General features: G+C 45.3%; 2 protein-coding genes across 8 annotated transcripts in view; both read right to left on the bottom strand.

Annotated features, from left to right (window-relative positions):
• The window catches only part of GGACT (gamma-glutamylamine cyclotransferase), a 45,626-nt gene extending 35,796 nt beyond the window's left edge, over positions 1 to 9,830 (bottom strand). For 2 of the 5 annotated variants that reach the window (XM_006141519.2, XM_006141522.2), the window contains exon 1: positions 9,656 to 9,743. The gene's annotated coding sequence lies outside the window, so the exon portion shown is untranslated. The other 3 variants (XM_006141524.2, XM_006141521.2, XM_006141518.3) reach the window with 3 other exon arrangements.
• An 8,106-nt stretch (positions 9,831 to 17,936) lies between these two features.
• TMTC4 (transmembrane O-mannosyltransferase targeting cadherins 4) overlaps positions 17,937 to 24,951 on the bottom strand; it is a 72,987-nt gene continuing 65,972 nt past the window's right edge. For 2 of the 3 annotated variants that reach the window (XM_006141516.3, XM_027776227.1), the window contains 2 exons: positions 20,300 to 20,369; positions 17,937 to 18,291 (listed from right to left, as the gene is read on the bottom strand). In XM_006141516.3, coding sequence (XP_006141578.1) covers positions 18,143 to 18,291; positions 20,300 to 20,369 — 219 coding nt within the window. In that variant the 3' untranslated portion in view covers positions 17,937 to 18,142. The remainder of the gene's footprint in view (positions 18,292 to 20,299; positions 20,370 to 24,951) is intronic. The other variant, XM_027776229.1, reaches the window with a different exon arrangement.

Here is a 24,951-nt window from a genome sequence, read left to right as displayed (position 1 = left end):
TGCCATCAAGCCATTCTTCTCATTTACACGTTATACTATTCCTTTTTATAGGTTTTTATCAGGCTTTTATAATCTGCATCTAACTTTACAGAAAACCAAATCGGAGGGAAAGAATAATTCAAAGCAGGCAGCTGTGATTATTCTCCAAAATAATGGCTCAAAGAACACATTTCAAATCTCTTTTAATGCTTATAAATTTGTTAAACCATCATAAGATGTAAAAATATTAATAATTTTCATTAATTTATCTGCTGCATACTTCTAACTACAGATGCCAACACCAGGAAGAGGCAATTAATACTCAAAAGCGTTGAAAGCAGATGTGGCAATTCCAACTAACAAACAAGAGTAGAGCATGGTAGGAAACCCTTTCCCTAATTTACTTTTCCTCACTGTAATTTACTCAGGCATAACTCAAAATATCAGCATTCCAGAAAAGCACTCTCAACTAACCATAAAAGAGCTCTTTCTAGCTGGAGCCTGTACTTGGAAGGCACTACAGCAGAATCAAAATCCGGGAGGTGTGGTTCTTATCCAACCAGAGTTCACAGTCCAGCAGTATTCATGCAGAAACAGCTTCTTACACCAGCAAGATAACAGGAAATGTCCATTGGTAAAATGGCAGCCACTGCCGAAGTACGAGAGAGCAGAGGCAGGGGTGCCCACAGCTGTAGGGAGAAAAATGACCAAGACAGAATCGAAGAAGTGTCTGACAGCAGTTCAGGGGTCCCCTGAAGAGCAGATGGCATTTCACACATGGAACCAGAGTCTCCTTCCATCAAAAGTCCCTCCTGTCAATGCTGAGGAAGTAGGGCCTGAAGAGTCTAGACCAGGGGTCCCCAACCCCTGGACCATGGACTACCACCAGTCCATGTCCTGCTAAGAACGAGGCTGCACAGCAGGAGGTGAGTAGCCGGCGAGCCAGCCAAGATTCATCTGTATTTACAGTCTTTCCCCATTACTCGCATTATCACCTGAGCTCTCCTGTCAGATCAGTGAGGGGACTATATGCTGATAGGAGCCCTTAGGTGAGAATGGCATAATAGCAAGAAAACAAGTCCAGAACTTGCATGGATTCTGCATTATGGTGAGTTGTATAATTATTTCATTATATATTACAATGTAGTAATATTAGAAATAAAGTGCACAATAAATGTGATGCACTTCAATTATCCCCAAACCATCCCCCTCACCTGGAAAAATTATGGAAAAATTATCTTCCATAAAACTGGTCCCTGGTGTCAAAAAGGTTGTGGACTACTGGTCTAGATCAGACTGACCTGCCTTGGTAAGGAAGAGTACCTGAATCACATCTTGAGAATCATTAGCACCTGGTATTAAAGTAGCTGCCACAGAATGTGTGGAGAGCTGCTTCCATGCTGTGGTGGCTGCCACATTACAAAATGAGGCAAGCTGAATACAGGTGTCCACGTCCTAACCCCCAGGACTGTGAGTAGTTTACCTTATTTGGCAAAGGATATTCAACAGATGTGATTTAATCAGCAATCTTAAGATCACCCTGGATTACCCAGGGGGACCTGAATCCCCTAAATCCAATGGTAAATTGTCCCTATAGGAGACAGAAGAGGAGACAGAGAGGAGGTGGCCATGTGAAGACAGAGGCAGAGTCTGGAGTGGTCAGGTCATAAGCCAAAGAACCCTGAGACCACCAGAAGCTTGAGGAAGGAAGGAAGGATTTTCCCCTAGTGTCTTCAAAGTGTGGCCCCACCGACACCTTGATTTCTGACTTAGTACTTCTAGGAACTGTGAGAGAACACATGTCTGTTGTTCTAAGCCTCCCGGTTTGTGGTAGTTTGTTATAGAAGCCCTAGAAAACTGATACAGGATCAAACCAGATTAGCAAAGACAGAAGTGGTTCACATTTAGGATGATAGCTGGGGTAACAAGTTTCAGAAGAATTACTATTGGGACCCATGGAATCTCCACCAGTGGCTCTGACGGGTAGGAGATTCTTGAGGTGAAGGATCTCATTCCATTCTTCCCAAAGAAAGTATTTTAATCTGTTGGCCAAGTCCAGAATTTCAGGACTAAAGACAAACGCTACTGTACATGGGCCAGCTGGTGGCATGGTGGTGAAGGTGGCTGGATCCTACATGACCAACTGCACAGTTCGATTCCCGGACCCAGTGGCCTGAAAAATAAGCACTGGCAACCAGAGTTCCTTGAAGAAAGGGTCTGGGCAGTGGCTTTTACCATGACTTCTTCTTGCTGTTGCAATAAACTTTGTAACACTTAACATGACCCACAGGCCTCTCTGCCTTGTTCTCTCTCAAGCCCCATCTCTTCCCTGTTGGTGCTTCAGCCATACTCACCTTCTTCAAATCTATGGTTGGTATAATAATGGCCCCCAAAGATACCCATGACCCTGTCCCTGGAACTGTGAGTGTGCTACTTTACATGGCAAAAGGCACTTGGCAGAAGTGATTAAAGTGAAGGACCCTGAGATGTGGGCAAGCCCAGTGGAATCAAATGAGTTCTTAAAAGCAGAAAACCTTTCCTGACTCAGACCAGAGAGAGAGATAATGATAGAAGCAGGTCAGAGACGGGCGATGTTGTTGGCTTTGAAGATGAAGGGTCCCACAAGCCAGAGCATGTGGGTGGCCTTTAGAAACTGGGTAAAGCAAGGAAACAGATTCTCCCCTAGAGCCTTCAGAAGGGGTCGCAGCCCTGCGGACCCCATGATGTCAGCTCAGAGAGACCTTGTGGGACTTCAGACCTACAACCTGTAAGATAATACATTTGGGTTGTTGTAAGCCACAGATTTGTGGCAATGCGTGGGAACTAATACAATACTAGCTAGGAAACTAATACCAAATCAGACATGCTTCCTCCAGTTGCCAGGCATTTCCCTGTGCCTTTTCTCTACTTCTCCCTCCCCACTTCCACTCCACCAGTGAAAGATACTTTGAGTTAAAGGATGTGGCCTTCCAGATCTCGGTCTCTGCAAAGTCCTCCTCAGTCAGCCCAGCAAAGTCAAGCTCCTCACTGTACACATTCACTTAGCACCTACACCTCTCCACCCAGGGATTTGCTTGACTGCAACTACTCTTTCTTTAGAGACGCCATTTGGTGAGCATTTACCTAATGCTAAATGCCATGTAACGTGTGTGTGTGTGTGTGTGTGAATTTTCTCATGCAGTCCTTCTAAGAACTCTGTCAGGAAGACGGTTATTACCCCTACCTTTTCTGTTGTTTGCTTTTTTTCCTCCCCCTGTAGGGGACATGTGGTTGCTGGAGAGAGACAGAGAGAGAGGGAAAGTGAGGAAGTACCCCAGGGAGGGATGGCCACACTGTAATTCCTTCTCTTCCATTTTCCTCAAGGGATTTTGGGCATAACTCCACATGTACTGGGTGTGTTTTTAAGCCACTGGGTCCTGGACTTGAACCGTGCAGTCAGCCATGTGGGATCCAGCTGCCTTAACCACTATGCTGCCAGCTGGCCCTAATTATCCCAGCTTTTGACATTAAAAGTTCAAAATCACCCAGCTAGTAAGTGGCAGAGCCAGGTCTGGAAGTCAGGCAGTTCAACACAAGAGTCCATGCTCTTAAGCATGACCCTAATGTCTGGCTCCCATGGGACAACTTTGTCATTATGCAAAGTCAAATATATATAAAACTAGGGTAATGATATAATGATGTCACAAATACCCATCTTGAACACTTATCAACATCGAGCCAACATTAATGCCAACATTTCATTATTTTCATATAGTATTATCTAAGTAGAAGTAGTTTCCCTTTAATATTCTTTTTCAGATCATAAATTCCTCACTCCCATCACATGTTCATTTATCTGTGTTACTAGGAATTTAAGAAAAAATAATCTTGAAATAGTCTTTTTAAGCAAAACACAAAACAAATTGTAAAGGGGAGAGACTGATCATTTTCACTACTTAATATTAATTTTGCTTGTTTCTGCCATAAGGCACATGCACACACCAGAGAGAGACAGAAAGAGAGAAAGTGTGTTATCACCCTCTAAGGGGAATGGCCACACCACAATCCTGTCTCCTCCATTGTCCTCTTGGGATTTTTGGGCATGCATGTACACACATCTCGTGTGATTCTCCAGTTACTGGGTCTGGGACTTGAACAGTGGCTGGTCATGTTGGATCAAGTGCTTTAATCACCACACAACCTGCTTCCCCACATTAAAATATTTTATAAAGGGGCTGGCCCCATGGTGTGGAGGTTAAGTGTTACACAGAGGAAGCTGGATTGTATGTGGCTTCCTTACATCAGGTGTGTATATATGTGTGCCCAGGACCCTGATGGGAGACAGAATTGGAGGAAAAAAGACTGTGGTGTGACCAGGCCCATTGGGGGATGTATAAGTGTTCTTTGGTTTTTAATAGATTGTAAACATGGCAGACAAAGTACAAAAAGTAAGTGTAATATAGTTGACAAAAGATTAGTATTCTCAATGTCTCTTACATGACAAGAGGACAAGAGCTTCCAGCTGGCCCTGTCAGCACACTTCCTCTGAGGCTCTAGAATTCAAGAGCAGTGAACGCTCTGGAACAGAGGAAAACAATTCTCACCTGCAAGCTTGTTTCTTCAAAGAGGTGTGCCCTGAAATCCAGTACCATTGTGAGACTGACAGTCCCCACACAGTAACCAGAAAGTGCACATGGACCAAATATCTGGTTTTCAGTCCTACTAGGGGTGAGATAACAGCGAGTTGAGTGTTTAGGATAAGGAGCTGGGCCAGAGCATGGTACAGGGCATACTGTGATGTTACATAAAGCACTCCTGTTCAAGTCCAGAGTGCCCCCTATGTATGCCTGCACATGAATGCCCATGGTCTGGGGCTTGCTGAAAGCTGGGGGTAGATTGTGGCATTAAGACTCTGTTGGTAGTGCTGCTAATCTTGCTCATGGAAGAAATAAATAATTAAAACTTAGAAAGAGTGATAGATAAGGGACTTAAAAAACAAAACAAACAAACAAACAAAAACTAAAACAAATGACTCAACCCCAATCTCAGACCCTGGCCATGGCCTACAGAAGGAAGTATTTCCATTCAGTGGGAAAGTGTGGCCCACCAGCCTGAGGGGTCCAGGAATATCTTGGATAGGGAAATTCTTGTGTTTTTTTTGAGGAATACTAGCAAGTATCCTCTTCTACAAGTAAGGACATTAAGACAAAGAAAAATGTATATTCTCAGCTATTGGGCAAATCTATTTTAGGACTGTTGAGCTGCGTGGACAAGGGTTTTCAAGTACTTGGAAGTCAGGAAAAAACATTTTTTTTTTAAGAGGTTTTTGCTATAGGGCGTGTGTGCACTTGCCAGAAAGACAGAGAGACAGAAAGAGAGAAATCACACTCCACCCACCCCCCTCCAGGGAGGATGGCCATGCTGCAATCCCTTCTCTTTCATTCTCTCGGGATCTTGGGGACACATACACATGCACCTGGCATGAATCTAGGTCACTGGGTCCGAGACTCGAACCGTGGTCGACTATGTGGGAGTCCAGCGACATAGCCATGATGCCAACCACTGGTGCCGAGAATTTATGTTTGAAAAAAATTCAAACTATTTCTGAAGTAGGCTTGCCCAAAATGGAGAGTAGGAACCTAATTAAGCCTTTTGGTTTAGTTTCCAGTTTACAGGAAATATAGGGAATAGAGGAGCAAGCTAAATGACACCACACAAAAACAGTCAGATAAATTCAAAGTGTGAAACACTGAATAGGCAACCCACTGAGTGCCATCAGCAAATCACTGGATTAAAGGAACCCTCAGGAATGGCTCAACTCCAGGGACAGAAGACTATGGCCTATGGGTAAGCCCAACTGTCAGTGGGTTTTAAAACAGTAAAAAAGGGGCCAGCATGCAGTGTGGTGGTTAAGGTGCTGGATTACCACATGTCAACCATGCTTCAAGTTCTGGGCCTGGTGACTTGAAAATCATACCAGGTGCATGTATGTGCGTGCCCAAAATCCCAAGAGGAGAATGGAGAAGAAGGGAACGTGGCGTGGCCATCCGCCATGGAGGGTGATTCCTCACTTTCCCTCTGTCTCTGCCTCTCTGTTTCTGATTTGTGAGCACACGCATTTTATAACAAAAACCTAAAAATTTAAAAAGAAAACGATTGACACATAGCCATAATTATTTGTTCCCAAATTACATATGGATACTTTCATAATTTTGGGGGGCTAATTTTGCATGACAATAGCAGAGTTGGGCAGTTGTGGCAGAGAAACAAATCCATAAAGCCTGAAAGAGTTAGTATCTGGCCCTTCACAGAAAAGTTTGCTACTCCTCGTCCTTGATTAAGACACAACAGATGAGCAACAAAATAGTGGCCCTTGTGTGGAGTCCTACAACACGAAACAGTAGCAATAAGCACATTTTTGAGGCGATCAAAAAAAAAAATTAACTATGAGTTGAATTTTAGAAAACATTGAGGGGGAGGCCAGCTGGTGGCATGGGGATTAAGGTGTCTGGATCCCACATAGCCGACGACAGTTCAAGTCCTGGACCCAGTGACTTGAAAATCACACTGGGGGTGTGTGTGTGTGTGTGTGTGTGTGTGAATGCCCAAAATCCTGAGAGGGGAATAGAGGAGAGAGCATCGCTGTGTGGCCATACCGACCCTCCTCCTCAGGGGGGATGCTCATTCTTTCTCTCTCTGTCAAACACATACCCTACAGCAAACTAAAAACAATAACAAAAAAATGGAGGAATCATTCTCAGTTATATTAGGTTATAATGATATTTAGCTATACGAGAAAAGGCTGCTTTAGAGGACACACTGAAGCATTTAGGGGCCAAATGTTAGGTTTCCTGAAATAAACTACTTCAGCCAATATAAAAAATAAAAACAAAAAGATGAACCAGAGAAGGTCAAAAAGAATTGTAAAATCTATTTAATGGACATAGGTCAATTCATTATACTACTCCCTCTGCTTTTATGTTCACTTAAAAGTTTATTAACAAAAAAGCAAAACAAAACAAACTAAAAACCCAGAACCTCGACGAAAAAGTCGAGTTGATACGACCAGAGAGTCTTTCCTCCAGCCACCCTGCGGCCCCAGGCCTCCCACACGGCCCGGCTCAGCGTACCAAGTTGCTGGCCTTTCTCTGAACACAGTTTCATTTTAAGATTCTTAACTTCCTCATAGTGTGTGCTGTCAGGAATAGGCTTTTGCACCCCTCTACCCATTAAAAATTCACCTTTCGGGCAGGGCACTGCTCTGAGTGCCCTTCCCCATGGCCTCCAGTGAGCATTTGTGCCTCTGCCCTCCAAGGCTCACGCCTCTTCCTTCATTCTTAGCAGCTTAGCCATTTACCACATCTACTGTGCATAATGCCACGCAAACCAGACTTCTGGAAGCTGGTCTCTTCTGTAAGTCCACCAGAGGGTACAGTAGCACCTGACACAGACGGAGCTCTGCCGTATGGAGGCTCTGAGGCCCACGGGAAGTCTTCAAACCCTCCCAGTGTGGTTTCACTGAGCAGAGAGGCTTTTGATTAAGAGTGAATTCCTGGTGGGACCAGCAGTTAGCGTAATGGCTATGTCGCTGGACTCCCATGTAGTCGACCGCAGTTCGAGTCCCGGACCCGGTGGCTTAAACTCATGCTGGGTGCATGTGCATGTGTGCCCAAGATCCTGAGAGGAGAATGGAGGAGAAGGGATTGCGGGGTGGCCATCCCCTGTGGGGGGTGGGTTCTCGCTTCCTATCTCTCTGTCTCTCTCTGTCTGGCAAGCACACACGCCCTATAGCAAAAATCTCTCCAAAAAAAAAAAAAAGAGTGAATTCCTGGTAGGTGAGATGCTGGGTGGTCATATTTAATTGAGGCTCTTTGAATAAAATCTCTAATATCTGGGTCTGGATGATGGTGCAGCGGAACGTGAAGCTGTGAGGCTGACCCGTGTGGGAGGGTCCAGCTTCTGGAACTTCCCTGAGTATGTCTGATGGGCAGGTACCCTGGATCCAGGACTGGCCAAGGCTAGGGTGGACCACAGCATCAAGACCCTTTGGAGGGTCTCTCTCACTCATGGGAAAAAAAAGGTTAAAAAAAGACTTACTCCGGATAGAGAATTCTAGAGAAGACTGCTAAGTGTACTTGATTTGGTCCTCTTATTGCCACTTTTCCTGGGATGCTGTCCCTTGTCAAATGCAGTTGCACCGTACCCCTGTGCCACCTGCCTCACTACAAAGGACCAGGCGACTGACCGTGGGCGCAAAGTCCTCCAGTGACTCTACCTGGAGAGCTGACATGGGTTGGAGCTTTTGAGAGACCTTACTAGGAAGGAAGGTCTTTCCCTCCCTAAAATAAAGAGGAATATAGGTAAGTGATTTAAAAAGTCTATTCCTGTCCTTCCCACAGGCTGCTGCCTGTTACCCAAGATCACTACCATGCCTACCCTCTCCAGGACTAGTGAACACTGGGGCTCCAGTTAGTAAGGTCAGCTAATCCAGAATACCTCCACACCAGAGTCCACCAAATGGAAGTGAACTTAACGTTGCAAACTTAATATACAAATGGTATTTAATATACCAGTTTTAATGTGCAAATGGCCTCGACCAGGAGAGGGAGGTCTGCTTACTCAGAAAACTCTGGCTTCTAAGAGCAGTTTCAGGAAATGAGGTATTTTGGGAAAATAAGGGCAAACTATTGTACAAGCACTCCCCATATTAGCATTTTAGCAAATCGAATGGCGCGAGGGAAAAGGCTTCAATAACGATGCATTTTATATAGGTCAATCCAATTAATTTAGAGAGAGGCTTCAGCTTCTCATTCATGATTTCTCCCTGGGACATTTAGCAAAATAAGTAATATGCCTTAAAAAACAGTTACAAGTCTAATGCGTTTTCTTAGCACTTCAATATAAATAAACTAAGCCTGGGACCAGGAAGCCATGTTCAAAACACGCAGGGTTTTCAGGGAAGGAAATGGCCATGATCATCACAGCAGTGAAAGCAAGTTTTCCAAAAGTGTGGATGTTTCACTAACGGCTCCAAGAAAGCGCGTGAACTCACAGGTGCTAGGGGTTGTCCTTAGAGTTCTTTAAGATCTCTAAAATGAAAAGCAGAATTTCTGAAAAGCCTTAGCGTCATTCCACCTGGAGGTCCTTTGCAATCGACCTTCCAGGTGGTCCTCACGTTGCAGGAGGACCTCGCGCGCTGGCAGTGCGAACCCTCCCTGCCCTGGGCCCGCTGCACTTGGCGCGGCAAACGCCCCGTGGCCCAGCTGCTGCCGCCGCCCGCGCTGCAGGCCTGCTCCCGGCCCACGCCACCGGACGCCGCGCGGGGGAAGACGCACAGAGTCCCCGGGGTCCCCAGGAGGACGGGCAGGGCAGAAACGGTCCCGGGTCCCAGGGCTTCGCGGTGCCCAGCGCCTCACCTGCAGCCGGCCGGGGCCGTGGGGGAGAGCTGGCCCAGGCCGCGGAACGGAAATGTCACCCGGGGCCCGCGAGCGGCTCCCAGGCCGCCCCGGGCGGCGCCCCCTGCAGGCAGGACGCGGCGCCTCGCCCTGCACCGCGCCCCCATGTGCACACCTGGGCACGCGCGGCCAGACCCACCTCGACCTGCAGAACCAGCCCGGCACAAACACGCCAACCCTCCTGGGCACTCTTTCTCAGCTTTGAGTCCTTGTTAGACCCAGACACACACACCCGTACGCACCCTGTCAAATCCTAGGCGTGTCAGTGCCAAGTTGGTGGGTCTCCGAGGATCCCTTGGCCAGCCCCCTGCTCTGGTGGCTTTTAGGAGCTGGACTGACTCACCAAGCCTGTTAGGTGTGTCCAGGTCGTAGTTCAGTCAGTCACTGCAAAAGTTCAGCTCACCTTTGGACGATTTCCCCCCGGTTATTCCTGTCCATTAGCTCTGGCGTTTTACAATCTCCCACACTCTCCAGGCTTAAGGTCGTGCAGCCAGCAAGTTGCTATGCACATGTTCAAGGCCAGCAAACATTTTCTTTATCAGCACCAAGGATTTGAACAGAGGAATTATCTTTAGCCAGAGCCACCCAGTTTGGTCATTTTAGTTGCCTAAACCTGAGCAGGTTAATTGCCAAGATCTGTCACCAAAGTGTATTTTGTGGTGCCTTACCACAGACTGGGTAATTTATAAAAGAACAGATATTTATTTCTCACAGTTCTGGAGACTGGGAAGTCTGAGAGCAAGGTATTGACAGGTTGGTTTCCGGTGAGGGCCTGTCTCCACTTTCAGGACTTCATCTCCAATACTGCTTCTTCCAGTGGCCGGATGGCTGTTCTTCCCACACCAGGAGAACAAAAGAGCAAGGAGGGCCCCCACTCCCCAAGCCCCTTTATAAAGGCATTGAGCCTGTCCATGAGGGTGGAGCCATCATGGTCTAATTGCTTGTTAAAACCCCACCTCCAATACTGTTACATTGCAATACAATTAAAAAAAAATTTTTTTTGGAGAGGTTTTTGCTATAGGGTGTGTGCGCTCACCAGACAGATAGAGACAGAGAGACAGAAAGCGAGAAATCACCCCCCGGGGGGGATGGCCACGCTGCAATCCCTTCTCTCCCATTCTCCTCTTGGGATCTTGGGCACGCACGCACACGCACCTGGCGTGAGTTTAAGCCACTGGGTCTGGGACTTGAACCGTGGTCGACTATGTGGGAGTCCAGCGACATAGCCATTACGGTAACTGCTGGTCCCTCAAATGAATTTTGAAAGGGACAGACATCCAAACTACAGCATTTATTTTCCAGACTTGTGTGTAATAAAGCTGATGCTCAGTTTATATTTTGCTTTTTACTAAATAATCTCCCTTTGACTGCTCCATATTATGCAAAAAGGACTCGTCTCAACTCCTCCTTACCCCTCCTGTATGCTCTCAGCATTGCAAATACCGCATAACAGCTGGAAAAAGATTTTCTCTGTATTTCTTGAAAGTAGTTATCGTGTGAAAAAAAAAACCCAACAAAATGGAAAGGCTGTCTAAGGAGCTTGAAGTTTAACTGAATAATGCTATAAAATCTACTCAAACATGATTGTGATAAACCATTAACAATTACCTTTGGCCCTAATTAACTCATAACCTCAATCCGATCCGATACCTGTTTTTATAGAACCTTCAAGATAAGAATGAATTTTACATTTTTGAATACTTGTAAAAAAGAAAAAAGAAAAGTAATAATGAAATTCAGTGACTTAAATGAAGTTTGGAACACAGTCACATCCCTCTGCCCCCCTTTTTTTAGTTGCTGGTTTATGTGTGCACTTTCCAGAGAGAGAGAGAGAGACAGAGAGAGAGAGAGAGACACAGAGAGAGAGAGAATATGCCACAACGTGGTATGATCACACTGCAATCCTCTTCCTCCATGTCTTCATCTCATAAGGATATGGGGCATACATTTGGGCCTGGTGTATTTTTCAAGTCACTGACACTAGGATTCATGACCTTGGTCAGCCATGTGGGATCCAGCTCTCTATGCACAGTGGTTAATTGCTCCACTGCAGGGGCTGGCCTGCCTATTCATTCTTACCTTGTCCCTGGCTGTTCTTTCATGACAGTGACAGAGCTGAGCAGCTGTCATTGAGATCATATGGTCCGAAAGGCCTTAAGTATTTACCATTTGATTGAAAAAGTTTGCCTGCCTTGCAAACTTTGTCTCTGCTTCATCCTCTATGACAATTGTGTCCTAATCTATTATTGTGCAACTTATAGAAACACATGAAATTGAGTGATCTATGTAGACTAGAGGTTTATTTGACTCACAATTCTGGTGACTAAAAAGTCCAAAAACATCACAAAATGGCAGAGGTAGAAGTCAGGACACAGCAGAGCATGGTCTGTATCCATGCATTTTCTGCCTGCTTCATTTCTTCTCCTTAAAAACCCACCAGGACTCCATTATGGGGCACTCACCATAATGACCCAATCACTAAGCTCTTCCCAGAAGCCCCATCCTTCAACACCATAACTGGGCAGGTTTTCACCTTCTCAATCCCATTACAATGCCTAAACACATGAATTTGAGGGGACATTTTCAAACTACAGAAAATACCTATCTCTCTTTCTTGTGAGAGTTGATTTATACAAGTGTCTTCTTACTGGACCACATTTCACGAATCCAGGTCTATGTCCTTGGAGTGTATGTTTCTAGCATCTTATGCCATGGACAACAGAATAGGTATTCAGTAGTATTTGTTTAATTGAAGTTTACTTTTTTTTCATGTTTTCCAATGTAAGTCAATATGACTTATCAAAAAGACTTTACAGTTTCAACATAAGATACATTAATTAGGTTAATTAAGAAAGTTTGTGTGCATAAAATAGGAAAGAGTATGCTCTAAAAATCCCTGGATGCCTTATTTCCATTTCTAACCTGGATTGAAAACTTTGTTAAATTTGAAAGCAGAAGGATTACATTTTCTTTCTTTTTATTCTATCAAGTTATTTTACTTGGAACAACAGGTCTTACTGCTAAACAATTTCCATGGCAAGGAAATTAATGAGCAGAGAAAACCAACTTCATGAAGTGAAGTTCACTCACATTAAATTCTGTCCTGGTATTTCAGGAATTGATGTTTTAAAGATAATATGGTCTCCTGTAAGGTGTGTGTGTGATTTTTGTTTTTTTTTGAAGTGACAGTGACCTTTTCTCTGCAAGAGATATGCAATATCTTTTCTAAAAGGTATCTAGAATTTTCTAAGCAATTACAGTTGAGGTGGTTTGCACTCTTCTGGCCTATCTTCTACAGTTTCAAGAATAATAACCCAAATCTGGGGTAAAGGACTATATGAGATTATTTTATTAATTGTGCTGAATAAATCCCTAATCACAAAAAGGAAAATAATTGTAAGAATTCTCAGAAGTACTCCAATCAGCCAAACACACTATGCACCAGGATTGAAACTATTTAATACATTGCAAAGAGTAGCCTGGCCACTCCTGCTCTTGAACCCTGTAACACTGCTGCCATTGTTCTCTTTACCAGATATTGGACCACACTATCCAAACAGTAACTCCTTAAAGAAAATAATGCTCACTACTGCCTAGAAACGTAGACATAACAAGATGGAATGTAGATAGAAACCCTTGAGCTGTTGATGTAGGGAATGAATTCCGGTTGCGTCTCATGTACCAGGAACAATATGGCTCTTTTCATCTTATCCTTTGAACAATGGTATGACCCAGATATTGGTATTCCCATTCTGTATGTGAAATGTCTCAAAGGGACTGAATAACTCAAAAGCACACTGCCAGTATACAAGAGTGTAAAGTTTGAACTCACATGCAGCTCAATGGAAAACTGACATTCTTTAACATGATGGTTAAAAGAGGGAAGTTGGAGGGCCAGCAGGTGGCATGGTGATTAAGGTGTGGGACTCCCACATGGCCGACTAGAGTTCAAGTCCTGGACCTGGTGGCTTGAAAATGACGTGTGTGTGCCCAAAGTCCCAGGAGGAGAATAGAGGAGAGAGGATTGTGTGTGGCTATCCACCCTGTGGAGGGAGGTGGGGATTTCTCACTGTCCCTCTCACTGACCCTGTCTTGTCTCTTTCCAGTGAGCACACATGCCCTATGGCACAGAAACCTTAAAAAATAAAAGAAAACAAAGGGAAAAAAAAAAGGGAAGTTGGATAATAAGCACCAAACGTGTATTCTCAGCACTATTTCTTTTATATCTGAATCTCCTGTTTAAAGTACTGGTTCCAATAAGTAAGCCCAGGCGCTTAGCTCTGTCCGTGAAGACCTTTCATGCAGGTGATTGGCTTGATCCTTACTGCTGCATTACCTAGGAAAGGCCAGGGAGAAACCACTTTGCAGGTGGGGCAGAGGAAGAGGCTTGGCCAAGGTGTTTTAATCGACTTGTGGCCTGTCTTAGCCTAATCAAAGACCACCAGGCACAAAAACCATAGTTGCAGTCAGATTGCAATGAGGGGAGACTGAGACCCGAGGAACCTGGAATGCCTCAGCAAACAAAGGTTGGGAGATTCCAGGGAGGGGTGGAATTTTGGTGAAAGCAAAAGGAAACCGTGTTTTAACACGCAGGAGGCAAGCTGGGAGCAGCGCCTTCCCTGTTCACCAGCAGCCCTCTGAGCCTGGGCGCAGTCTGATGTATGGCAGCACGGAATTTACTTCTCAGTCTGAGGTAGCTTTTCCCTTATCAGACCTGATCAGGAAACCTCTAAAATATCTCCTTTCTCACTGCAGGGCTTTGCAAGCGCTGTTTCTTCTGCATAATCCACGTTCCCTCAGCCTCACCTCTGATGTTTTGGGATGGAAAGTTCCTTTTTGTGAGGGGTCACTCAGTGCATTGTAGGATGTGAAGCGCCTTCCCCTCCCACTCTCACCCCACCAGTTGTAACAACCCCCAAATACCTCCAGGCCTTGCTAAATGCCCCTGAAATCACAGCTCATAGTCACCTGGTTAGGAAACCTTTTCCAGACTCTTCAGGTTACATTGTCACCCTCTTCATTTATTAACCATGTGATTATTGATTATTTTTGTTTCTGGACTTTCCACTGCTGAGTGCACAGGACCATGTCCACCGCAACCCCTTTGTATTCCCAGGGCCCAAGAGAGAGCCTGGCCCATGGCAGGCAATTAATGTTGGCTGAATGAGGGGGTGCGTGTGGAAGGCGAGACCTGTCCGCTCTGAACACAGACCCACTTTCCAAAACCCAACCTGTCATCCAGGAAGGTCTCTGGGCCAAGTTTTCTGCCTCACTGGAGCGACAGCTCTTAGCCCCGCTTTGAGATGAGCGAATAGCACCAGCAATGCAAAACGAGCAGCCTATGATGTCACGGTGAGAAAGCCAGGGCCTAGATCTGGGTTTCCACACCCCAAAGTCCAAGTTGGCTGGGTGCGATTATGGACAGAGATGGCCAACGTTTTGGCCCAGGTTTGTCTTTTTAAATTTAATTTATTTATTTTTAAATTCACAGTAACATGTGCAAAAGATAAAGGGGGAGGAAGCGTCCCCCAACAGGGTCTGCCCTTCCCCTGAACTCCAGCCCCTGACACTTGAGCACCTGTGTGTGCCCAGGGTGCTTCCGTTTGACCAGGCTGAGAATCCGAACCCGTGGTCAGCCACAGGGCCTCTGCATGGCAGTCCGGCACACTACTGCTTGTGCCACAGAAGCTGGGCTGAGTCTTCAGTTTTCATATCATATTTTAAGTCCTTGATTTGAAATAAAATGTGAGGAACATGCTTAGGAAATGGGATAGGATCAGAACCCCAAGGAGTCCTGTCGGGGAATGGAAGCCTTTGGCAAGACGAAATCTGAAAGAAATGATGTAAGCCTGCATCTCCAGGAAGCAAATCCTCGGATGCAAGGACCAGGGGAGACGCTAGGCCGCAGCGCATGGTCAACAAGCAAACGCGCAAGCGCAAGGCCCTCTCCAGATTCGGTGATGGCCTCCACAGAGGTGATGGGGGCGGACCCATACAGGTGTTATCAAAAGGAAGCTGCACCCCCGCCCCCTGTGGCTAACCAGGGTTTGAGCACCAGCCACTTAAAGCACATGTGCTCACCTGCCCAGGAGGTTGGTGGGACCGAGAATCGGAGGGAAAAAGATTACAGGATGAACAGGTCCACTGTTTCTTTCCCTTTCTCCCCCTCTCAGACACACATGTACCCTCTGGCATAACATGGTACTATTAATAATAAAAAGGAGGTGAAAGATCATGCTAGGTTTCTCAAGCTTGTGACCTCCCCATGATTGTCTTGATCAGGCCCCGCGATTGTCATCAGCAAAAAAAAAAAACCATCAAAGTCAAAGAGGACACAGGCTACCCACACTCTGGCCCAAACAGAATGACTAGAGGACGCAGAAACAGAATGTGGCTACAGATAGCAGATACAGTGCAGGAAGAGGGTGGAGAAGGAGAGTCTGAGGAAAGACATTGAGGAGGAAAATAGAGAGGCAAGGCATCATGGGACACGGAAATGGGTGATAATCTGCTGCGGAGGATGTGGATGGTGTTCCCACTGGCCTGGTGAGAAATGTATTCACGTTGGAATATTCACTTTACAAGCTAAGTGACATATATGATTGAATGTAAAAAAGAAATTGAAATAAAAATAAAATAAAATAAGACACCAAATGAGGGGTCTGGGAGACAGCCTTCCACTTCAGTCGTGTTCTGAAGGAAATCCAACGAGTAAAGGGGTGGAAGCTTCAAGATGGGCGACAAGAGAAGGGCGTCACCATGGTACACTTCCTGTCTCCGCAGAGATAAAAGACTTCCTGAAGTATCAATCACATTAATGACTGTTTTCACTGGAAGGAACATAGCTGCAGGGGAAATCCTAACAGATGAGGCGCTGAAAGCTAAGGAATTCATGCTGTTGGCCGGCATCCAGATTTGCACATCTTGATTTGATACTAAAGTTTTAGTACCCGTAGAAAAAAAAAGAGGGGGGCTTTGGCAAGAAGTATCATTTTTTTCCCTTTACTCTCAAAGGACAAGTACCATTTTCAAAAAAAGAAATCTGCTTTTAAAAAAATCCAAAAGAACCAAAAGTGCATCTCTTGTCTGCCGAGCTGAGCACTACAGGAACATAAACAAGACAGCGCTCGCCCCTACGAGATCCGTAAATTGTTCCTGTTATTTTGGGGCCATTTAAGAAATGTTTGAAACACAGAAGTTTCTTTCCTGATGTATCTCTACCACCAGAAGTTACGATGACTAACTTTCAACTCTACACAGATCTAACCCCAAAAAAGTGAGTGTAGAGAATCAAGTTCACCTCACTGAAGCCCTTTTTATCCAATTCTCTGAACTGGAATAACTTTACAGTATAATTCTATTAAATGTTCCCCCAAATAAAATAGAAGCCACATACTAGAAAAGATGATTTGGTCACTTTGATTTCATTTGAAGAGAGAGAAGGACACAATGTTCATTCACTCAAAAACCATCTATGAAGAAGGCAATATGACAGGCCAGCAAGTGGTATGTTGCATGAGGTGCTGGACTCCCACATGGTTGACCACAGTTCAAGTCCTGGACGTGGAAGCTTGCTTTCTCACTTTCCCTCGCTCACTCTCTTTCCAGTCAAATTACATAATAAAAAATAAAACTTAAATTTTTTTAAAAAAGGCAATATGACATTTTCATGCCAGTTTGTGTAGTAATTTTACTGCAAAAGAAATGACAAAGATTGCTTAAATCGTTAAGTCGACAATGTATAGAGACAGAACAAAGTAAATATGATTATTTCAATCAAATAAAATTGGAAAAATGACCCAATTCTTAACAATACACAAACTCCACAGATGTGGCTCTCCTTTCGAGAGCAATTGTATCTCTTGCATATTCTGGACGGAGTAATGTCTATAACCCTATTAAAATGAAAGATGTCCTAACAGTTAAAAATAACAAAAAAGCAATTTACATACATATGTAGCCCTAGACTGCCTGCTCTTGCCTAAAACAGAGCTGGGATTTTCTGCCGATCGCTCAGTTCAGAATATTACATAATTTCCGACATACTGGAACTGTGTGAGTGAGAGTGCCCCCCAAAATGCCGAAGGAGTCAATTTTGTCCTATAGGAGAAAAAGCATATAGATATACGAGATGTTAACATTTTCATTCTGCACTCAATTATTTGCCCTGTCCAACACATAAAAATACAAATAAATATTTCCTTACAAATGAAGTTCATAGTATATTGCTGTAAAAAAAGAAGAGATTATAAAACCAAATATTTTAATTTACTCTCTCCCATCATTAAATAAAAATTCTAATATACAGATACATTTGATATTTATACAAATTGTAAGAGTCAGCCCATCATTTCTTGGTTACAAGCGAGGTTTAAGAGAGCCAGTGTATACCCAATAAGACCCACATCCCAAATGCACATGTAATTCTACTGAAAGTTGCTCAAGATAATTTTTTCTCTTTTTCTGTTTAATTTAAAAAAAGACTTCAGTTTTGGAATTTTAGAATCACATTTGAGTTGTCTGAAAAAATACAATTTCGATGCAAAAACCATTATCATGCATTCAAGAAGGTATTGCTGGTGCTCTAATCTTTTTGCATGTCTTAGTTTTCATAGAAAAAGTAAAACAAACATGTCTAAGACTTCGCAATGGTTAAACATAACCACATAATAGTAATGAGAGGCCTCATGCACACACTCGCACAAACTCAAAAGACGAAGGAAAAAGGGTCAGACGTCTTTCTTCTGCCTTTGTTCCAGCTTTCTTCTCAGAAGGCCGTAATTCTCCCTAGTTCCTGATGCCGCGGGGTCAAGCTGCAAGGAGATCTCATAGTGTTTCTTGGCCAAGTCTAGATGCCCCCAGCGATGATAAAGCACAGCTGAAACAGCAAGAGATGAATTTCATTGGACATGCTTCTGAATAACTTGCAGTATTCCCAACCACTTGTACAAAGAAATGGTACAGAACTTTCGCAGTTTTAAAAAATCATTGTTTAAAAAAAATATTGTTTGTACCACAAGCTTTATTTACTGTAATCATACCCCTTGGTGATTGTTTTACCACGGCCAGTTATTCCTGGGGCTCTTTGGATCACTAGATGCAGCTCATCTGCCTACAGCAACATTATTACAAAAAGAAGAGCCCACGAAAGGGCTCGGCGCTGCTATGAAACTTCTGGGAAGCCAGGCCAGATGGGGCAGGCCTTGGACACAGTTAGGCCCCTTACGATGTAGAAGTCCAGCCGTTTATTTCACATAAAGGTTTCCTTATTAATTTTGGCAAAGTAATAGCCTATTTGTTGCCAGCTGGACATAAGGGGCTGGCATCACATTGGACCATAAAATGATGGTTACAATAAACCTACTTGTTCGAATGTGAGCCTCTGAATGTGACAATGTTTCTGAAGGTAAAACTAACTTTCTACACAGGCGGGAGAGCAGCTGTGGATGCTCTGTAACTTTCGCAATGAGAAGCCGGCCGGGTTAGAGACAGTGAGATGCCTTTGTATGGCAGTGTTCTAAACGTCAACGTACTACGCTCTGAAATGCCTTCCTACGGACAGGTTAACATGGAAGGAAGGAATTCTAGGGAGTAAATCATTGTAGATGCATCTTTAGCCGAGGCATAGGGAGCCAAAGAAGGTGAAAAGACCAAGCTCTAAGAATTCAAAATAGAGGAAAAGAGGCAGGTTAGCTGGTCAACATCAAAGTCCTTCTTGGTGTCTTAGAACCCTTCACACAGAGAAGGGGAATCCAAGTTGGAGTCATAAGAAGGTGCTCCTCTGAGTAGGCACAGGGAGGGCGTTCTGTCCACACAATCAGTTTGTAACCATGACTATCATGTACCTTTTTAATGTGATAAAAACCACATTTTAAAACCAGGTCATGTGGAACCAGCAGTTAGCGTAATGGCTATGTTGCTGGATTCCCACGTAGTCGACCGCAGTTCGTGTCCCGGACCCGGTGGCTTAAAACTCACGCCGGGCGTGTGTGCGTGCGTGCCCAAGATCCCGAGAGGAGAATGGAGGAGAAGGGATTGCGGCGTGACCATCCCCCCTGGGGGGTGATTTCTCGCTTTCTGTCTCTATGTCTCTCTCTGTCTGTCTGGCGAGCGCACGCGCCCTATAGCGAAAACCTCTCTCTCAAAAAAAAAAAAAAAAAAAACCAGGTCATGAAAGACAATACAAGGTCAAGCAGACATAGCCAATGGCTATGTCATTGACCTCCCACGTAGTTGACTGCAATTCGAGTCCCAGATCTGGAGGCTCAAAACTTAAATTCGAGTCCCAGATCTGGAGGCTCAAAACAGAGGCTGGGCATGCTTGCCCAAGATCCTGAGAGGAGAATGGAGGTGAAGGGATTGCGGTGTGGCCATCCTCTGTTGGGGGGTGGGGGGGTGTGGGATGGGGTGTGATTTCTCACTTTCTGTCTGTCTCTCTGGTGAGGACACGTGCCCTATAGTAAACATTTCTCTTTTAAAAAAATAAGTAAAATAAAAGACAATACAGGTTAACTTTGAAAAAATAATAATAAAAAAACCACTCTCAGCACTGATTTTATGGACATGTTCCCATTTTGTTAAAAGTGAATAACATTTCAAACATCAGCAGGTGGCATAATGGTTACATTGCTGGACTCCCACGTAGTCAACTGTGGTTTGAATCCTGGACCTGGTGGCTTAAAATTCACACCAGGTGCATGTGCATGCGTGCCCAAAATCCCAAGAGGAGAATGGTGGAAAAGGTATTATGGCATGGCCATGTAGTGTCTCACTTTCTCTCTGCCTCTCTGTCTCTCCAGTAAGCACACGTGCCCTATAGCAAAAACTCTCTTAAAAAAGAAAGAGTGCATAAAATTTTAATGATTTGAACAGAAAATATTCCTTACCTAAGTTACCATGGTAACTTGCGGCATTTGGATTTGCTTTAATTGCCTTGAGGAATAAAGCTTCAGATTCCTAAAAAAGTGAAATACATAAAAAAGAAAGTATTGTACATGAAGCAAAACTGACTCAGAGTTGTATCGTCTGCAGTTTTCAAACTTTTCACATCCGTGCTTTGTACTACTGCTCCTCCCAGAAACACCTGAAGGCCCAGAGTGGCCATGCTCTGTGGAGAGACTCCAGAAAGCTAAGCAAGGAAGCAAAGGGGACGAGGGGCAGCAGACGGCAATGGTGACCACAGAGAGGGGATGAACATGCTTGTGGGCTCTGCCACCTGCCCACCAAAGTGGGTGGAACTCTGCCTCTTAACAGCAAGTCTCTGAGTTCAGGTCAGGGGAGACGAGAGAAGGTCAAGTGAACAGAAAAAGACCAAGCTGTTGACACTGCAGAAGTGTCATTTTTAGCCAGCATCAATGACATCATTTCTGGGACGTTTCTTCTTCTTCTTCTTTTTTTTTTTTAAAGTCATTTTATTTACCTTTATTTATTTTAATTTGACCAGAGAGAGGGAGAGGGATAGAGAGAAATGAGAAACAATTCACCAGGTCCGGGACTCAAACTGGTCAGCCATGTGGGAGTCCAGTGCCTTTAACCACTCACTCTGCCACCTACTGGCCCCATTTCCAGTACTTTTAAGACAGGAGCTAGGGACTATGCAATCTTCCCCAAGAACCCACAACCCCACCAACCCAGAGCAGCCCATTCAGCTGGAAAGAATGAGCAGAAGAATGAGGAGGAGATGGCCAGCTGTCACCCAAGCTGTCACAGTATTATACATGACCGTGACCAAAGGCCCCCGACGTGTGAACTGTCTCTGTAAAGACTTGCATTTCCTCCTGATAGTACTTCCAGTCTGGTCACCAGGAAGTGGGACAGAGGGTCTCCCCACCTGACCATTGTTGAATTATCGCTGCAGGGGAGTCCCTTTCTGCCCAGGGGGCCATGCCCACGTTTCCAATCTAACACTGGACTTAATAAAATTGTTGGTCTGTGGATAGTTTTTGCTTTTTCTATCTCTGTCCTATGTGAATTTTTCAGCTGGATTTCCATATCTGGGATTACACATTCTACGGTGTGCAAGACAGACAGCTTTTGGCCCTGAGAAGGTCTGTGGTACTCCCAAGAAAGAGCTGGTGTGGGAGGCTGTGCACCAGCGAATATCTCCGGTTTCTCAGAGAGCAAACAATTACACAATGACAAAGGCCATGATTGGCTCCCCTTCAAAACCTCACCCTCAAAACCATACTCTGATTGGCCACTTCCCATAAAGGCCACGATTGGCTCCCCTTCAAAACCTCATCTTCAAAACCATACTCTGATTGGCCACTTCCCATAGCTAATCGGTGAGCTTAGAATCCCTCAGATTTGCATATCCGGCACCTCATGATTGGTCCACAAAAACAACCAATCATAACCCACCTTTTACAATCCTTCATTCAACCAATCACTGCCCACCAGCATGTATATAACCATGATCCCTGGCCCACAATCACCAGATGACCCTGAAGACCATGAAGAGCTGTGACACTGTGTCGTCTCTGAATGACCCCGAAGAGTTGTAACACTGTGTCATCTCTGTACTGCCCACAATAAACAGACGACCCTGAAGAGTTGTAACACTGAGTCGTTCGTCCCGTCTCTCACTCCTTCCCTCAGGAAACCTGTTCGACTGTCCCCTGGGTTGGGACAAGCTGGAACCTGAGCAAAAGTCTCTGAGACCATTGCCTTTTAGACAGAGCTGGCAGAGAAGATGTGTATTTTAGCAATGCTACCCAAGCAGATGGAAGGAAGGTATACATCAGGGTCACACACTGTCAGCTCAAAATCAGGGCCTACATTCCAACTGGCAGCAGCTGAAACTCCTGGAAAGAGCTCCAAGATTTCCCTACTATATCACGTACAATGGAAAAAGAAAAAATTTATGGGTCCAGCATATGGCGTCATGGTTACATCGCTGGACTCCCACATGGTCAACTGTGGTTTGAGTCCTGGACCCGGCAGTTTGAAACACGCTGGGCTCATGTGTGTACATGTCCAAAATTCCAAGAGGAGAATGGAGGGGAAGGGATTGTGGTGTGGCCATCCTCCCTGGGAGTGGATTTCTCACTTTCTGTCTCTCTGTCTCTCTGGTGAGCACACATGTCCTAGAGCAGAAAAACAAAACAAAACAGAACAAAACAAAACAAACAAAAAAACTCTCCAAAAAAGACAAGGAGGGAGACTGGTCCGGGGAAGAGGAGCATGCACCAGACACACCCACCCAGGCCACAGGGGCCAGCCCTGGAGGGTGCTTCGGTGGCCCAGGGACTGCATCTCTTCCTGAGAGGAAGAGAAGGTTCTAGGCCTCTTCAGAACACGGAGGTCTGCAAGCAGTCAAAGCCCAGGATATTCTCATCGATTCAGTCATGCACTTTAATGGGCCTGTTGCGGAAAGCAGTGAACTGTTCATAAACTGATCTTTGGTGGAGGTGTCTAGGTGCTTAAAGACCTGGGTAACAAGCTGATAGATGAGAAGGAACACATTAAACATCTTTTTCATCAACAGAAAGGGAACATAACATTATTTTCTAAGCTGCATTACCCAGAAGGTATTCAACCAAGGTTCAGGAGTAAGCGGGCCTTGCAAACTGTGTCTCTAAGTATCTCTAGGTCTGGACAGAGAAGACGGGCAGATCATTTCCTCGGCAGCCGCTGGCTGGGGAGACCCGTTGCCTGCAGCGCTGTCCTCACACCTGCCTGTGCTTCCTGGGGGGTTTGCCCTAGTTAGGGCAGGAGACGGTCCCGAAGGTGGCCTGACATGAACCTGAAGCTGTGCACCAGAGTCAGTCCTTCCTTCCCTCTGACTCAGCCAGGCAGACGCCAGCACTCTGAGCCCCCAGTGCCTCCGAGCTCCCTAGGAAGCCGAGAAGTGACCTTGGGCTCAGTGCCGTGGTCAGCGACACCACCTCGCTGGAGTTTGCGAAAATAAATTTGTTTTCCTTATATTATGGTAATGACATGAGGCTTCTGCTTCTCACATACCCATCTGCATTGAATGTCTATTTAAGGAGAAGAGTCAGGTAACTAGTAAGTCAGGCAGCATGTTGATGTGAGAAAACTCGTAAAGGTGCATGCAGCATGAACGCCTGGGGCTTGAAAAGTTGCTCGATCGGTGCAACCAGCTCCTAAGCTACGGGGCAGTGGAGCTGCTGCTCAGAAAGAGAGATGAGATGAGAGGGAACACTTTGAACCCTGGAAAACATTACTTAGCTTTTAAAAAAGTATATTTACTTTTTTCTGAGAGAGAGAGAGAAAGATAGCTCCTCCCCACCAGGGGGTCTTGATGCCGCGATTCCAGTCTTAGCCAGCCCTGAACCGTGGACATGCGTGTGCCTGGTGCATTCGGGGAGGTCTCCAGACAGGACCCAAGAGCCCTCTGCCCCACACTCCCGGGTCAGCCTCTCAGGGTCACACTGCACAGCATCGCTGTCCAGTCCCTACCTCTGCAGGTTTGCCTCCCACATTAGGCCCAGACTGGCGGTCGCGTGGCAAGAAGGAAGAGTCTAATAGGTTTCGGTGGTCCTTAGAGATCTGTTTCGTAACCACTGAAGTTATTATCATACCAATGTATCTGCCAGTTAGCAGTCACAAATTACTCTCTCGTGCCTTTTCTTTTTCATATCACCCTATTAAAAAATGCAGTAGATCACTCTCTATTTTACAGATGAACAGATGAGGCCGTGAGCAGGAAATGAGCATAGGGAAAAGGGAGGCTTGGCCAGGATGAAAAGGTATACTGAGAGCCCTCACGTGGTACATCAGGTCTCAAACCCAGGGCTGGACGGTGGTGTGGCAGTAACAGGGAGCTCTGCAGGGCCGACTCCCAGGGGGAGGTCCAACAGGTGCCTGCCCAGGATCTGGGTGGGCTGGGACTGGGGACAGAGCACAGCACAGGGCCCCTGTTGGCGGTACCCATCTCTGTCTCCCTGGTTCAGGGAAGAAACAAACAAATTAAAAAACAAAAACAAAAGACAACCCACAAAAAACGCTTAAGGCACCTTCCAGAAGCCTGAACATTTCGGAGTTAAATGAGACATGCTGGGGGCCAGCAGATAGTGTAGTGGTTACATCACTGTACTCCTACATGGCTGACAGCAGTTCGAGTCCCAGACCTGGCTTGAAAATCATGCTGAATGCATGCTCGAGCACATATGCCCAAGATCCCGGGACGGGGGATAGAGAAGGGATTGTGGTGTGGCCACCTCCCCAGGGGGTGATTATTCACTTTTCCTCTCACTGTCTCTGTCTCTCTCTCTGGTAAGTGCACATGCCCTGTGGCAACATTCTCTAAAAAGAAAAAAAAGAGAAATGCATTTGGCCATATCATGCTGATTGTCTGGCACTTAATAAGGCCTGGGTCCTGCTGGGGGAAAAAGACCACTAAAGCCCTCTCTGTACAGATGCTACGGCCTGGGTCACGCCGTGTTCTCTGTCGGCAGCTCCTGAAGTGCTCGCACTGAGTTCTTTCCTTCAGACGTCATCTTCTGTGTCCTCGCTGTCGGCTCAGAGGCCTGGCCTCAACAACTGGGATGTAGAATCTACAGCGAAACGGGAAAAT

The sequence above is a fragment of the Tupaia chinensis genome, unplaced genomic scaffold (genome assembly GCF_000334495.1).
Source record: "Tupaia chinensis unplaced genomic scaffold, TupChi_1.0 Scaffold000057_1, whole genome shotgun sequence".
NCBI classification, from domain to species: Eukaryota; Metazoa; Chordata; class Mammalia; order Scandentia; family Tupaiidae; genus Tupaia; species Tupaia belangeri.
Note: the sequence above shows the minus strand (reverse complement) of the source record. Positions and strands in the feature narration are given on the sequence as shown.